The sequence below is a fragment of the Scyliorhinus torazame genome, chromosome 7 (genome assembly GCF_047496885.1).
Source record: "Scyliorhinus torazame isolate Kashiwa2021f chromosome 7, sScyTor2.1, whole genome shotgun sequence".
Classification (NCBI taxonomy): Eukaryota; Metazoa; Chordata; class Chondrichthyes; order Carcharhiniformes; family Scyliorhinidae; genus Scyliorhinus; species Scyliorhinus torazame.
Window position 1 is genome coordinate 91,609,377 of NC_092713.1, and position 16,849 is coordinate 91,626,225.

A 16,849-nucleotide genomic window follows, 5' to 3' on the forward strand; every position below is an offset into this window, starting at 1 on the left:
TTCCTATGTGACCACCTCTCTACATGCTATCCACAATACTCTCTGCCTCACGTATGCTCCCCGGTGTCCCCAGCCGCTGCTCCAGCTCCGTAATTTGGGCTTCAAGGAGCTGCAGCTGGATATACCTCCTGCACACAGGTTGGCTCCAGACACTGGAAATGTTCCCAGCTTCCCACATAGAGCAGGAGAAGCATAGGCTTTGAGCTGTCCTGCCACGACATCCCTTTAAATTAGACCTTTCGGAAGATATTTAAAATCAAATAATACCAAATTAATCACGGGCCCTTCTTCTCTGGTCCTCGTTACTGCAGAATTTAGCCCTCACAATCTGTATGCATGTGGCTTCATAGCGCCAGGGTCCCAGGTTCGATTCCTGGCTTGGGTCACTGTCTGTGCGGAGTCTACATGTTCTCCCTATGTCTGCGTGAGTTTCCTCCGGGTGCTCTGATTTCCTCCCATAAGTCCGGAAAGATGTGCTGTTAGATGAATTGGACATTCTGAATTCTCCCTCTGTGTAGCGGAACAGTAACTTCATTGCAGTGTTAATGTAAGCCTACTCTTGACACTAATGAAGATTATTATTATTATTATAAGCGATATAAGTAGTAAATACTTACCCGACCGTACTCACCCACTCAGGTGCTTCCAGTTGCCCCTCGTCACGTTTGAATTCTGACATCACCTCAGGAACTCCAAACTCGAAGCTAGCATGCAGATTTCTCACTGCACTCTCGTGCTGTTTTCGATCTTCTCTTGCACCGTCCTCTAGGTGTTCCTGCTCGTCTGACACGGTGTCCTCTTCTTGCACTCTCCTCTAGGTACTGCTGACTGTCTGTCCCAGTGTCCTCCTCTCGCACTGTGCTCTTTATCCCCTCACACTCTCCTCTGGAACAAGGAAATCTTGCTGCAGTTGTGCAGAACTGTGATGAGACCACACCTGAAGTACTTTGCGCAGCTTTGGTCTTTATTTAAGGAGGCAGTACAGCAAAGGTTCACTAGATTGGTTCCTGGGATGAGAGTGAGCTCTTATGATGAGAGGCTAAGAAATCTCTGGAGTATGTATTGCAGAATGGGCGTGATCTCAGTAAATCATTAAAACGTACAAGTTTCTGAAGGGGTTTGACAAGAGAAACATGGGTTATTATCGCTGGTTAGAAATCCAGAACATGGGGTCATAGTTTCAAGAGAAGGAGCCAATCATTTAGGACTGCGATGCAGAGAACTTTCTTCACTCAAAGGTTGTGAATCTTTGGAATTCTCTACCCAAAGGGTTATGGATGCTACATTGTTGAATATATTTAATGCTGAGATAGACTGATTTTTGGGGTGTCGGATTGGAGGAATATGGGGAGCTGGCAGGAAAGTGGAGTAAAGGCTGAAGATCAACCATGATCATATTGAATGACGGAGTGGCTCGTGGGGCCACATTGTCTACTTCAGCTCCTATTTTTTATGTTCTAAATCCTATTTTGTATTAAATCCTGTTCACCCATCAACCTTGTCCTTGCTGACTTACATTGGTTTTCTTCCCTCCATTGTCTCGGGTTCAAATATACTCAGCACTGTTTCCTCACCCCTCCCTATCACAATAACCTCTTCCCAGTGCATTCCTCTGATCTTGTGCAGCCTTTGACTCTGGATTTTTTTTTTTGTCTTTCTACGACACCACTTCCTTTTAAAAGGTTCCATAAAACCCAGTTCTTTAATGTTACTATTTTGTGACCATCCTAATATCTCCTTTGGTTCGGCATTTGTTTTCGGTTATTTCAATGAAGTGCTTTGGGATGTTTTGTCTATTATAGGTCTCTTTTTAAGACAATAAAACAGTATCAGATATGTAATGGTAAAGGAAAATTAAGATTAATAAACATATTTCAGCTCCCCTTTTGCTCAATGTATTTATCCAGCAAAAGCCAACCATTAACAGGGCTTCATTCCTCATACTTGACTAACCTTGGAAAGTGCAGTGGTACATGATTGACAATAGGACTGTTGGATTAGGGAGTTGAAAATAGGATGTACACCACAGAAACAGGCCATTCAGCCCAACCAGTCCACGTTGGTGTTTATGCTCCATTCAAGCGTTCTCCCACCTTTTCTCATTTTAATCTACCATTGTATCCATCTGTTTACCTATCCCTTATATCAGTGTTCTTCAAACTTTTTTTCCGGGGACCCATTTTTACCACCCGGCTGATCTTCGCGACCCACGCCGGCCGACCTGCGCGACCCACCATTTTCTCTTACCTTGTTTGCTGCTGACAAAAATGGAGGAAATGGTTTTGGGTTCCTTTGGCCCTCGTACACGCTCCTCCAATGGAACCTGTTGGATGAAGGTGAAGCCTTCCGGTGTTGGAAAGTATCTCCATCTGTCCAACGTTCTGCATTTTTTTCCTGTAAAATTTTATCAAATAAATCCCCCCCCCAAACATGTAAAGAAAAATGAAAATGAAATGAATAAAATAAATGAAAACAATAAAAAATAAATGAATAAAACCACCCCGAACTTGTAAAACAAAAAGTTGCGACCGTTTAAAAAAACAAGCTGGCGGACTGCGCATGCGCACCGATGATCGGGCATGCATGCGCAGTGCGGCCGTATTTGTTTTACATGATCGCAGCCATTTTGAAGGCCGCTGCAGCCGGTGTTATTAACAGCCGTCTGTTGCACCCAGATTTGTGAGATCGGGAGCTCCGCGACGGACAGATTCGCGACCCTCCCGACACCCGACTGCGACCCACCTGTGGGTCGCGCCCCCGAGTTTGACAATGCCTGCCTTATATGCTTGTGTAGTTTCTTCCTAAATATATTTATACTCTTCGTTTCAATCAGTCCTGTGGTAGTGAGTTCCACATTCGCACTCTTTGGGTGAAGCAGTTTAATGTTCACTTCTGGCGTCAAATAAGTGCACCTTAATAACAGCCACACAGAAAACAGTGACGATGATTCAGGTGAGAAAGCGAAGAAAAATTGGTTGATTCCATTTGGGCCAACAAAGATTAAAAATGAAAAGCTCGTAAAATAATATTTTTAAATGAGTATTCAGAAATGATGCTATAGCACAATTAAATACTATCTTATTGTACAGGATTTCAGAACTTAAGGCCACAGTCACTGATGTAAATCTTGGCTTCAACAAGCTTAGTTCTGTTCCCTTAGAAGTTTGCACACTGGAGCACCTGATTCATCTGGATCTGAGGTATGCTAAATTCTTGCAAGCTGTTTTGTGTTTTTGTCACATTTTCATTTGTAACTTCAGGGCTAAATAAGTACATCTTTTTAATTGAAAGTGCACTCGCTAATTCTTTGCTTACCACAGCACTTTGGCCAAAACTGCACAAATGCTAATTCTGAAGGAAACATACTGAAGCAGCCTTATCCAACATTTTCGCTCGGGGTCCATTTTTGCATTTAGTCCTTACTCAAGGGGCTGATGAGCAAATTGCAGAAATATAAAATGTGGCACAATAATAAACTGAAAATCAAAAAAAGATTGGGAATATAAATAAAGATACAATTGCTGAACATATGTACAGCAATGTCATAGCAATAAATTAAGTTAAAAAAGAGCAAGTAATAAAAATGACGGATCTGTGTATTAGTGAATGGGTGCATGTGTATGTGCTCATGTGTGGTGGTGAGAGTGAGTGAGAAATCTGAGACTGGACTTAAGGCAGACTCACACTCACCCCTATACACTCACTCAACCTTTTGCACTCAACCCCACTCATGGATTAGCACTCTGTTAGGGGTGAACTAGCTGGATGGATTCAGAGCTGGCTTGGCCACAGAAGACAGAGGGTAGCAGTGGAAGGATGTTTTTCTGAATAGTGGTCTGTACCACTAGGTGTTCCGCAGGGATCAGTGCTGGGACCTCTGCTGTCATATATAAATGACTTGGAAGAAAACGTAGCGGGTCTGATTAGCAAGTTTGCAGATGATACTAAGATTGCGGGAGTTGCGGATAGTGATGAAGATTGTCAGAGAATACAACAGGCTATAGATAGGCTGCTAAATTGGGCAGAGAAATGGCAGATGGAATTTAACCGAACAAATGCGAGGTGATATGTTTTGGTAGATCCAATTCAGGTGGGAGCTATAAAATAAATGGCAGGAGCATAGAGACACAGCGAGATCTGGGAGTGCAGGTCTACAGATCCTTAAAAGTGGCAGCACAGGTGGAAATAGTGGTATAGAAAGCATATGGCATGCTTGCCTTCATAGGACGGGAATAAAGTATAAAAGCTTGAAAATTATTTTACAGTTACATAGAATGTTGGTTAGACCACATTTGGAATACTGTGTCCAATTCTGGTCACCACCCTACCAGAAGACGGTGGAGGCTTTGGAGAGAGTACAGAATAGGTTTACCAGGATGTTGCCTGGTATGGAGGGATTAGCTATGTGGAGAGATTGAATCAACTGGGATTGTTCTCCCTGCAGAGACGGAGGTTGAGGGGCGACCTGATAGAAGTTTATAAAATTATTAGGGGTATAGATAGGGTGAACATAAGAGGTTTTTTCCCAGGGCAGAATTGAAAATTACAAGGGGGCACAAGTTCAAGGTGAAGGGGGATAGGTTCAGTGGAGATCTGCGGGAGAAGATTTTTATACAGAGGGTGGTGGTGACCTGGAATGCACTGCCAAGTGAGGTGGTTGAGGCAGATACGTTAGCGACCTTTAAGACTTATCTGGATAGGTACATGAACAGACGATTTAGAAGGATACAGGCGATTGGTCTAGATAGGTCACGTGATTGACGCAGGCTTGGAGGGCCGAAGGGCCTGTTCCTGTGCTGTTTTGTTCTTTGTCTCTCTCTCACTCTGTCGCTTGCACTCTGTCACAAATTCCAGTCACCAATTGTTTCTCTCACATTTGCTGCTGATAGTTTCAATGCTGAGCCTATCATACGCAAACGCAAGGGAGAGCTTCCCTGTGAACAATCTTCCATTGCAACTTACTTGTTTGACTGCCGTTTCAAAAACGGTTCTGTGGGCCACAGAGGGGGGTTTTGCAGGCCGTACATTGGACAAGCATGTACTAGACTGATGATGGAAGACTTAAAATCATCACCAATGCGATCCTGCCAAGCAAACATTTACTCCATGAAGGTGAATTCTAAGTGTAAGTTCCAAAATCTGAAATTTAGCCTCTGGCCATATTCTTGACTTTAGAAATGACCTACGTGGAAGCTAGTTCGTTCCCTGTGGAAGTGTAACTTGGGCATTTCTCTCCAGATGATTCTTGTGTACAACAAAGGAGCTGGTTACAGGGTAGGTTTTCAAGGGACTGGCAATGGTATTTTGCAAAGGAGCTTTAGCAAGGAAGGAAATAAAGAGACCAAGCTTGAATTTTGATCCCTCATGTAAGAGCTATTTGCTCAACTATCAGGCTTTTCTGCTTTCACATCAGCGATGAATTTTCTCAAGTAAATAGTTTGATTTCTCTTTTTTGTTCATAGTATTCTGAAACTAAATTTGATTTCACCTAGAGTGCTGATGCACTATCAATTACGATGAGACGAGAGTAGAGAGTAATCGAGGCTTTATTACACAGATGTGTGGCCTCCTACAGCTGCTGCCGAAATGGCTGCAGTTCGGAGAGCATACACATTTATACTCTGCGTACTGGGCGGAGCCAGCAGGCAGGGATCTACCCCCATACCTGTAGTACAGGGGCCTTACCGTACTACCCTCATATGCAATGCAGTATATACAGTATAATACAACAGTGGTGACTACCACAAGTGCCAATTTTCAGAAATTGTAGTTTTATGGATTTGTACTTGTTGTCCTCCACCAGCCACACTGTAGTTGAACAGAATTTTATTTACTTGGAGCCAGTTAATTTTTAATGAAGAAATAGTGGAGGGAGAGCTCTCCCTGTGCCACAATGTGCATCGACTGACAACATTGGCAGAAGGCAGGGCAGGTCGGAAAGACCACGGAAGAGAGTGGCACAGGTAGATAGTTAAGCAAGGCAAATACCTTCCACCAGCAGGAGGTATACCCTTGTTAATCAAATTGGTTAAATCAAGAGATTAAGTTGAAAAAGAATATACTCACAATGTTTAGACCACAGTGCTGTATGAAACCATGGAGATGAGGCTCATCAGGTTAGTGAGGTTTCCATCTCCAGGAACTTTTTGGCAGCCCAAAACTGAAGAAGTTGTAGGCTAAATATACAGTGCAGATAGGAAAGTTGGAAATTGAAACAGAATTTTAATAATAGAAGAAGCAACAAATCAGTATTTTCATGTAAATTGATCATGAGCAAGCATTCAATGACTAAGGATTTTTTTGAAAGTAAAGCATGTATTTTATGTTGTGTTTAACTTGTTCTTGGGTTTTGTGCTTAGTTTTGTGACAAAATGACTGGTAAAACATTTGTGACCTACTTGAGATAGAATTCTGAAGATTTGGCTAGGAAAGTATGAAAAATAGTTTTTTTGTTAAAAGTTCCTGTACTGCAAACATGTTACTATCATAATTATTTTCTTTCACTCCTGAAGAAATAATATTTTGACTTCACTGCCAATGGAAATAAAAAGACTACTGCAATTGCAAACTATAATCTTGTCTTTTAACAGGTTAGTACTTTCCTTAAAAATGAAATAGCATTATTTTCCTAATATTCAAGTTTTATTCTATGGATAATTTATTTGGGCTGGATTTGAATTTCTGTATGCATTTATGGCATTTCTGTGTGGCATGGTTTCTACCTGTCTTGCTGAGAAAGGTAGTATGAACAGTACATATTCAGTATGGTATTGGATATTTATGTACAAAGTTCATATAAGAGCATTTTAGTAGATTATGGGGTATCTGCTGTAAATAATTAAGTATTGTGAGAATGGAGCTGTATCTGAAATGCAAAAATGATGCCCTTTATCGAAAACAATAAAATTAACTTGGTTTTAATTTTTCATAGAGCTGTTCAGAAAATAAAATTGGTTTTTAGTGCAGCATTTTTGCAACATTTATTTCTAAAACAAAACCCAACATAAATTGTGTCAATCTGGATTTGTAGCTGCAAGTTTTCCAAAAGCATTTCAACTCTGATTTTTGTTTTGTGCTGTGAAGAATTTCCTTTCTTTTCCGACTGAACACTGACACAGTATCTTGGATTTTGCAAATTCAGTGCATTTGCTTGTACATTGGGGAAGTTTCAAAATGAATTTTCCAAATGGATTTATCAGATTAATAAACAGTATTACCTCTCCAATTCCTGTCTGGGTTGCAGTTCAGGCAGTTACAAATGGATTTACTTTATAAATACATAAGAATTAGGAGTAGGCCATTTGAACCCTCAAGTCTGTTCCACCATTGTGGCCTGAACTTCACATTGGGTCACCCCCGATAACCTTTGACTCCCTGCTTGTTTGTCAAGAATCGATTTACCTCGGTCTTAACAATATTCAGTGCCACTGTCTTAACTGCTTTCCAGAGAAGAGAGTTCCAAAGACTCATGACACTCACTGAAAGAATTTCTTCTCATCTCCAACTTAAATGGAAGAACCCTTATTTTTAAACTGTGTTCCCTCGTTCTAGTCTCTTCCACAAGGAGAACCATCCTTTCAGCATCCACCTCATCAAGTTCCCTCAGGAATTTGTATGTTTCAATAAAATCACTTCTCATTCTTTGAAACTTCAATGTATAGAGACCCAGCTTGTCCAACCTTTCCTCATTACAACGCACTCACCCCACGCTCCCTGACCGTCCCAGTTTTCAGTTGAGTTCTCTGAACTGATTCTAATGCACTTGTATTCCTTCTTAAATAAGGAGACCAAACCTTTGCATAGTACTACAACTATAGTAAAACATCCCTACTTTTACGTTCCATTCACCCACCACCCCCTGCAATAAATGACAACATTTCATTTGCCTTCATAATCACTTCCTGTACCTGCATGGGCAGCACGGTAGTACAGTGGTTAGCACAGCTGCTTCATACTGCCAGGGACCCGGGTTCGATTCCCGGCTTGGGTCACTGTCTGTGCGGAATATGAACGCTCTCCCCGTGTCTGCATGGGTTTCCTCCAGGTGCTCTGGTTTCCTCCCGAAAGACATGCTTTCCCACATTATTCTCTATTTGCCTAATTTTTGCCCATTCCTTTAACCTATGTATCTTCCTTTTTCAGACTCCTTGGGCGAGATTCTCCGACCGCCCGCCGGGTCGGAGAATCGCCGGGGGCTGGCGTGAATCCCGCCCCCGCCGGTTGCCGAATTCTCCACCACCGGATATTCGGTGGGGGTGGGAATCGCGCCAGTTGGCGGGCCCCCCTCCGCGATTCTCCGGCCCGGATGGGCCGAAGTCCTGCCGCTAAAATGCCTGTCCTGCCGGCATAGATTAAACCACCTACCTTACCGGCGGGACAAGGCGGCGTGGGCGAGCTCTGGGGTCCTGGGGGGGGCGCGGGGCGATCTGGCCCCGGGTGGTGCCCCCACGGTGGCCTGGCCCGCGATCGGGTCCGCCGATCCGCGGGCGGGCCTGTGCCGTGGGGGCACTCTTTCCCTTCCGCCTTCGCCACGGTCTCCACCATGGCAGAGGCGGAAGAGACTTCCTCCACTGCGCATGCGCGGGAATGCCGTCAGCGGCCGCTGACGCTCCCGCGCATGCGCCGCCCGGAGATGTCATTTCCGTGCCAGCTGGCGGGGCACCAAAGGCCTTTCCCGCCAGCTGGCGGGGGCGGAAATTCGTCCGGCGCGGGCCTAGCCCCTTAACGTTGGGGCTCGGCCCCCAAAGATGCGGTTTTGGGGCGGCGCGATGCCCGACTGATTTGCACCATTTTGGGCGCCAGTCGGCGGACATCGCGCCGTTTCCGGACAATTTCGCCCCGATTGTGTCCTCTTCACAATTTACTTCCCAACCTATCTTTGTGTTGTAAGCAAATTTATCAATCTTGCATTCAGTCCCTTCATCCAGAGATGCTGGTTTAGCACAGTGCGCTAAACAGCTGGCTTGTAAACAGCTGGCTTGTAACAAGGCCAGCAGCACGGGTACAATTCCTGTACCGGCCCCCCGACCAGGCGGCGGAATGTGGCGATAAGGGGCTTTTCACAGTAACTTCATGGAAGCTTACTTGTGACATGAAGTGATTATTATGATTAGATGCAGTCTTCTGCAGCATATGCTGTCTGTCAGCTTGTTGAATGACCGACTCCTGTATATCCTGGCATGTCGCTGGGCTCCCCTTCTGGCCCCATCCTCAGCCTGATGGGTGGCCAGATCATCAGGGTGTTCTGCAGCCCCCTGCACATGTGGTGCCACCTCCAGCCTGCATTGGGTTGCTGCCTTCTTCGGTGCCTGCCCACCTGGGCTGCGACAATCTCAGAGAGGGCAGCCTCCGCAGGATAAACTGCTCAAACATATCTGTATCTGGAAAGAAATGGAGGAGGGTGACTGATGATCAGTTAGGTCTTTCAGCCCAGGGCTCTCATACCTCCCAAGCCTTCCCCCGCCCTTGCCATGGCTGTCCCGCCTTCCCTGAGTACCGCCCAGCGAGCCAGTTGTGCTGTAAAACTTTGCTGTGCATAAAAACTCACGGCCAGATCAGGACCCCTGGACTCCAGACCTCTGCCAGCAACATTAGGGAGGCCATGCTCAGCTGTCCTCCGCTCATCCAGACAACCTTTTAGCCGTCGGCAGGTCCTCAGTGGTGAACCCTGCTCTTTAGTGTTTGATTGTTGGAAGCTGCCTCCATGGTACAAATGCTACTGGAGCACAGGCACACTGTTCAGGCATCAACGGTTGCAGTACATCCAGTCCACTAATCATCCTCTCAGACATGGCACCTGTTCCTTCGAGGAGGCATTTGAGAGTTCTGGAGCGTGAAATGCTCTCACAACTAACAAAGTTAATCCCTCCTTTGAAATAGCCTTCAGCTGTGAAGCTAGAGGCTGCTCACAGTCAAAGGGGGTGAAATTGACTTTCATGAGAGAAGCCGCAGCAGAGCTCAGTCCTGGGAAAGTTTGGTAAGACAGACAGGCTGCAGCTGTGGTTGCTCCTGGTATGGGTCTCCATAATATTTAAAGATGGCTTGAAGGCCTCACTGACACAAAGCTTCTCATTTCCCCCCCCCCTCCCTCCAGCCCAGGGGTGACCCCCAAACTGGACCCCTCCAGCCTTCTTACAACCCCAGCCACCCCCTCCCCCACCTCCCCCGAGCACCGGGGAAGTAGCTCCGGTGCCCTTGAGCTGCATGCCAGTAAATGGAAAGGGCTACTCACCTCACTTTCACTGGGCAGCCATTGTGCCAGTTTCCCATTTCTATAAGTACTAAATGACGCCCGCATGACTTGTCATCGGGGGATTTGGGTGACTCCCGGGAGGCCGTTGCATTCAACTTCAATCTCGCTAATGACATTGAAATGAATGTAAATTAGGCCAGATGCCCTTCTTGCCATTTTTGTGTGACATCCTAAACTGTCCATCAGGACGGGGGGGGGGGGATTCTCCGGATATGCGGGAGGATCACCCCTGTTGGCACTGCCTGATTGCATTGAGTGCCCCACTATAACCTTCTCAATAATAGATCCTAGCAATTTCCCAATGACAGATGTTAAGTTGACAGGCCTGTAGTTTTGTGCTTTGTCTCCTTTTCTGAATAGAGGAGTTAGGTTCGCTATTTTCCATTCTGCTGGACCTTTCCAGAATCAAGGGAAGTTTGGAAAATTAAAACCACTGCATCTGCCATCTCAGCCACTTAAGACTAGGATGAAGTCCAACAGGACCTGGGCACTTGTCAGCTTTTCATTCTAATAATTTTCTTAGCACTGTTTCCCTGGTGATTGTAATTATTCTAAGTTCCTCCCTGCCTTTTCCTGATTCACAATTATTTCAGAGCCTTTACTTTTTTTCTCTACAGTGAAGGCGGAAGCAAAATACCTGTGCAATTCATCCTATATTTTCTTATTTTTCAGCGTTGTTTCCCCAGGCTCTTTTTCCAGAGAACCAATGATCACTTTATTTCCTCTTTTCCTTTCTAAATATCTGTACAAACTCTTACTATTTGTTTTTATGTTTCTAGCCAGCTTTCTCACCTACTCTAATCCCTCTCTCTTTATTAATCTTTTTTGTCATTCTTTGTTGTTCTTTATATTGCTCCTGGATAGGTCTGGGAGGAGTTATGCTCCTTAATTTTGACTTACTGGTGGTGTTACTGTTCTAAGAATACCCTGGAGAGGAGGAACATCTCAAGTCCTCTTTATCACAACAAATCCTCCCCTCTGACACCCTACATCCCAACATCATACACCAAATTTGAGAGGCTTGGAGACCTCTTTTTGATCAAAATTAATGACATTGTTTATTGTGTCTTGCCTGACCCTGCCTGCTGACCAACCTATCTATTATAATTATGTCATCTTAATATTTTGTCCTCTTATTCTCACTCCTTCATCTTTTCCCATTTTTTTCTTATGAACCCATCATTTGCTTGTTTTGTTCTACTTACTGCCTCATCGCCAACTTTTGTTTCTTTCTGAAATCCAGGAACATTTCTTTGTGTTGCAATTGCACGTTTATTTTGCCACTTGAGGTTTGGAGCCACAGCTCATGTCTTCAAATACACATAGGCATGTATCCCCATCACGATTGATCTGACCAAACTCCCCTAGTTTCCTATATCCCAAAGAATTGAATTTAGGATATATGACCTCCCTTTACATTGCTGCACATCTTCATGCCCACCTTCCCACCTGTGTGATGTCCTCCAATCTTACATCCATGTCTACCTCTGCCATTCTCCAATCCATGGCTGCCACTTCCCCCATCCTCCAGAACCCCTTCCCTCAGAATCATCACCTGATAGCTCTGCTTTCCTTTTTAAAAGCATCTTCAAGGTCTTTTTTCAATTACACTTTTGCCTCAACCTTGCCCACTCTTTCCCCCTCTCCGTGCTTGGTATCCACTCACTATGCATTACCCTGTAAAGCACCCTGAAATGACTCTGTGTGCATCGAGTACACGGAGATGTAACTTGTTGGTAAACTTGCTTGTAGCTTTTCCGAGAAGCAAGACCTGATTACAAGTGTAAATTTTAATGTTACATAAAAGTGAAGTAAGATGGTCCAACTATTGGGGGCCTAGTTTCAAATATGTTGGTTTGGGCATTTGAGTAAAATTTAGTCAGTTATTTTAAAGACTGCAGTGAGTTATATTTAAATGTAAATTACTTAGGCTGGGTGTGCATATCAAGTCGCTCAAATTAATTACTTTATGATATTTTGCTCTTTCAAACAATATAGCAAAAACAACATATATAAATATCACATGTTTTTTGATTTCTGTTCAATATATTTTGTACTCTATCCTCAGGTTTAAAGAGCTCCCTAGTGCCTTATACCAAATCCCAACACTGGAAACTATTCTGATCAGTAATAATCAGGTGGGATCAATTGATGCATTCCAGCTGATGCAGCTTGACAAACTGATTACACTGGATATGCAGAACAATGACATAATGCAGGTCCCACCAGAGCTGGGGAGTTGCATAAATTTAAGGTAAATACTAGTAAATGTTGTAAAATGAACTTGCTTCACAATTTTAAGATAAAAGCTATTTTTATAGATTTAGTTATTTTGTATTGCTGCAGCTAGTCTTTTTTATTGTTATTTTATGCTGGAAAAAGGAAAAGAACGATCAAGATCATAGAAATAGTAGTAGGCCATTCGGCCCCTTGAGCCTGCTCCCCCATTCAAGAATATGTTGACTTATCTGATTGTGGCCTTAATTCTACTTCCCCCCCCCCCCCCCCCAAACGTTGAATATATTCAGAGCTAATTGGACATTTTTCATCTAAAAGAGAGTCAATGATCCATTGCTGTCTGGGGAAGAGAGTTCCAAAGACTAATGACTCACTGAGAGAAGGAATTCCTCCTCATCTCCTTCAATGGGAAACCCATTGTTTTGAAACTGTGTCCCGTGATTCGAAATTCCTCCACAAGGGGAAAAATTATGTTAGCATCTACCCTGTCAAAGCTCCTCAGAATATTTTATGTCCCAATAAGATCACCTCTCAAGTTTCTGAACTCCAATGAGTATAGGCTTGCTCAATCTTTCCTCATATGACAACCCCCTTCATCCCAGGAATCAGCCTAGTGAACCTTCTGTAACTGCTTCCAATGCAAGGATATCCTCCTTAAATAAGGATACCAAAACTGTACACAGTAGACTCGGTGAAGTCTCAACAATGCTCTGTACAGTTGAATTCCACACTTTGATTCCCGATCCCCTTGCAATAAAAAACAACATAACATTTGCCTTCCCAGTCCCCTGCTGTATCCTCATTCTAATTTTTTGTGATTCGTGTACACGAACGCCCAGGTCCCTTTGTCCTGCAGCATTCTGCCACCTCTCTCCTCATGTAAATAATCATCTATTTTATATATTTGGCACCTCTCACGATCACAGGATGTATGAAAGCGCATTACAGCCAATGAAGTCTTTTTGAAATAGTTTGTTGTAGGAAATATTGTGGCCAATTTGCACACAGCGAGCTCCCACGAAAAACAATGTGATAATGATTGGCTCATTGGCCATGTCATTGAGGGAGTCTAATAAATGGAGGGGGGTGGTCCGAGGGGGAGAAGAGCATCTGGTGTCGCTATATGCGGATGACCTGTTGCTGTACGTGGCGGATCCAATGGAGGGGATGGTGGAGGTCATGCAGACTCTAAGGGAGTTTGGGGAGTTTTCGGGCTATAAGCTCAATGTAGGGAAGAGTGAGCTCTTTGTATTACAGGCGGGGGACCAAGAAAGAGGGATAGGGGACCTACCGCTGAGGAGGGCGGAGGGGAGCTTTCAGTATCTGGGGATCCAGATAGCCAGGAGTTGGGGGGCCCTACATAAACTGAATCTGACGAGGTTGGTGGAGCAAATGGAGGAGGATTTCAAAAGATGGGACATGTTACCGCTCTCGCTGGCGGGTAGAGTGTAGTCGGTCAAAATGGTGGTCCTTCCAAGGTTTCTGTTTGTGTTTCAGTGCCTTCCCATCGTGATCACTAAGGCCTTTTTTAAGAGAGTAGGCAGGAGTATTATGGGGTTTGTGTGGGCGAATAAGACCCCGAGAGTAAGGAGAGGGTTCCTGGAACGCAGTAGGGACCGAGGAGGGTTGGCGCTGCCAAACCTGGGGAGCTACTACTGGGCAGCAAATGTGGCGATGATCCGCAAGTGGGTGATGGAGGGAGAGGGGGCAGCATGGAAGAGGATGGAGATGGCGTCCTGTAAAGGAACGAGCCTGGGGGGCGTTGGTGACGGCACCGCTGCCGCTCTCGCCGACAAGGTATACCACAAGCCCGGTGGTAGCGGCAACGCTAAGAATCTGGGGCCAGTGGAGACGGCACCGGGGTGCAATGGGAGCATCGGTATGGTCCCCGATCAGGGGTAACCACCGGTTTGTCCCGGGGAAAATGGACGGGGGGTTCCAGAGCTGACATCGGGCGGGGATTGGAAGAATGGGGCACCTGTTCATCGACGGGACGTTTGCGAGCCTAGGGGCACTGGAGGAGAAGTTTGAGTTACCCCCGGGAAATGCCTTTAGATATATGTAGGTGAGGGCTTTTGTGAGGCGACAGGTGAGGGAATTCCCATTGCTCCCGGCACAAGAAGTTCAAGATAGAGTGATCTCGGGTGTATGGGTCGGGGAGGGCAAGGTGTCGGAAATACACCAGGAGTTGAAAGAAGAGGGGGAAGCGCTGGTAGAAGAGTTGAAGGGTAAATGGGAGGAGGAGCTGGGGGAGGAGATCGAGGAAGGTCTCTGGGCTGATGCCCTGGGTAGGGTTAATTCCTCCTCCTCGTGTGCCAGGCTCAGCCTGATACAATTTAAGGTGGTCCACAGAGCGCACGTGACGGGGGCGAGGTTGAGTAGGTTCTTTGGGGTAGAGGACAGATGTGGAAGGTGCTCAGGGAGCCCGGCGAACCATGTCCATATGTTTTGGTCATGCCCGGCACTGGAGGGGTTCTGGAGAGGAGTGGCGGGAGCAATATCTCAGGTGGTGAAAGTCCGGGTCAAGCCAAGCTGGGGGCTAGCAATATTTGGAGTAGTGGACGAACCGGGAGTGCAGGAGGCGAAAGAGGCCGGCATTCTGGCCTTTGCGTCCCTAGTAGCCCGGCGAAGGATCTTGCTAATGTGGAAGGAGGCGAAGCCCCCCAGCCTGGAGGCCTGGATAAATGATATGGCTGGGTTCTTAACGTTGGAGAGGATTAAGTTCGCCTTGAGAGGATCTGTGCAGGGGTTCTACAGGCGGTGGCAACCGTTCCTAGACTATCTCGCGGAGCGTTAGAGGAAGGTCGGTCAGCAGCAGCAACCTTGGGGGGAGGGGGGTGGCGGGGACGTCCTGGGAGGGGGGGGGGACTGCCTGGGAGGGTGGCTGAGCATAGAACATAGAACATAGAACAATAAGATAACATGAAGGGTTGGGGAAACTGGCACGTACGGGTGAGGGCCAGTGTACAAAGCTGTGTACATATATCATTTTGCCATGTATATATCTTGCTCTGCGCAATTTCTCGTTGTTTTTATTTTGTTACGAGGTGTGGGGGGGGGGTTATTGTTTGTAAGGGAGAAAAATTGTGTTAAAAAACTTTAATAAATATATTTTTTTAAAAAAAGATAATGATTGGCTAATCAGGTTTTGAATTAATTGAGGGATAAACATTAGGCAGGACAATGAAGATAACTCCCTTGCTCTTAAGTAATGCCACAGGATAGTTTACATGTATCTGGCAGGTTCTTGATTTAACATCTCACCGAAAGACAGCACTTCTGATGGTGCAGCACTACCTAATTACTGAACTGGAATCTCAACCTAGATTTTTATGCTTAAATTTCTGGAGTTGAACTTGAACCCACAACCTTTCTGACTCGGAGACAAGAGTTCTTCATCTGAACCACAGTGCACTTGATTCTTGTTGAACTTTAAAATGGTATAATTCAGTTTTTAAAAATTCAACTGAGATTATTTATGGTTATTCAGAAGAGAAAAAGAATAATTGCTAATGTGGACTTAATTACTTTTATATGGTTTTAGTTGGTTTGCCATATGACAACATGGTACAAATAAATGCAGCTCTATTATAATTCACCAGATGCTCCCACTTAACTTTGTTTGCTGATGCAGCACTTCAGTAGTTTGGGGGAATTGAAATCATTTGCAATTTATTTTAATATATATTTGTCCTTGTATGTGCATGATGCTTGCAGGGCTGACATTTCTGCTCTTCTTTAGTTGCTCTGGAATGGGTGCTTTCTTGTTGACCATAGTATTAGGTAGGTAAAAAGGTGTGGCAATATATGTATAAGTCAAGATAGTGTGTGCCTTGCAGGTGGTGGTGTTCCCACAACATAGCTGCTCTTGTCCCAGTGCATACTGAACTGCAGCCACAGTAGACTGTGATGGATCTGCTGGATACTGATTTCATGACGGGAGTATTAATGAACGCACACAAAAAAAAATCAATGATTAATTCCACAGATTTATAGGGCTCAAATGGGAACAAAGTCCTATAACGAGTGCGTTTAGCCACATGTTTCCCAGTGCTTGCAGTGCTGAGAAACACATTGCATTCTATAAGGGACCTTAACGAGAAATATGCAGCCGAGGCCGCACATAGCCTCATTTTGTACAGTGCAGAGCTCCGCTCGCCGGAACTCCACAGTGTAGCGACAGATCATGGCCATCCACCTAACCTGCACGTCTTTGGACTGTGGGAGGAAATCAGAGCACCCGGAGGAAACCCACGCACACACTGGGGGGGGGGGGGTGGATGTGCAGACTCCGCACAGACAGTGACCCAAGCCGGAATCGAACCTGGGACCCTGGAGCTGTGAAGCAATTGTGCTGTC

At 45.1% G+C, this 16,849-nt stretch overlaps 1 protein-coding gene across 1 annotated transcript in view; it reads left to right on the forward strand.

Moving 5' to 3' along the window:
• The window catches only part of lrrc40 (leucine rich repeat containing 40), a 168,743-nt gene that overhangs the window by 143,107 nt on the left and 8,787 nt on the right, over positions 1-16,849 (forward strand). Inside the window, exons 12-14 of the mRNA XM_072511050.1 lie at positions 3,090-3,200; positions 6,513-6,590; positions 12,321-12,506. Of these exons, the coding sequence (XP_072367151.1) occupies positions 3,090-3,200; positions 6,513-6,590; positions 12,321-12,506 (375 nt within the window). The remainder of the gene's footprint in view (positions 1-3,089; positions 3,201-6,512; positions 6,591-12,320; positions 12,507-16,849) is intronic.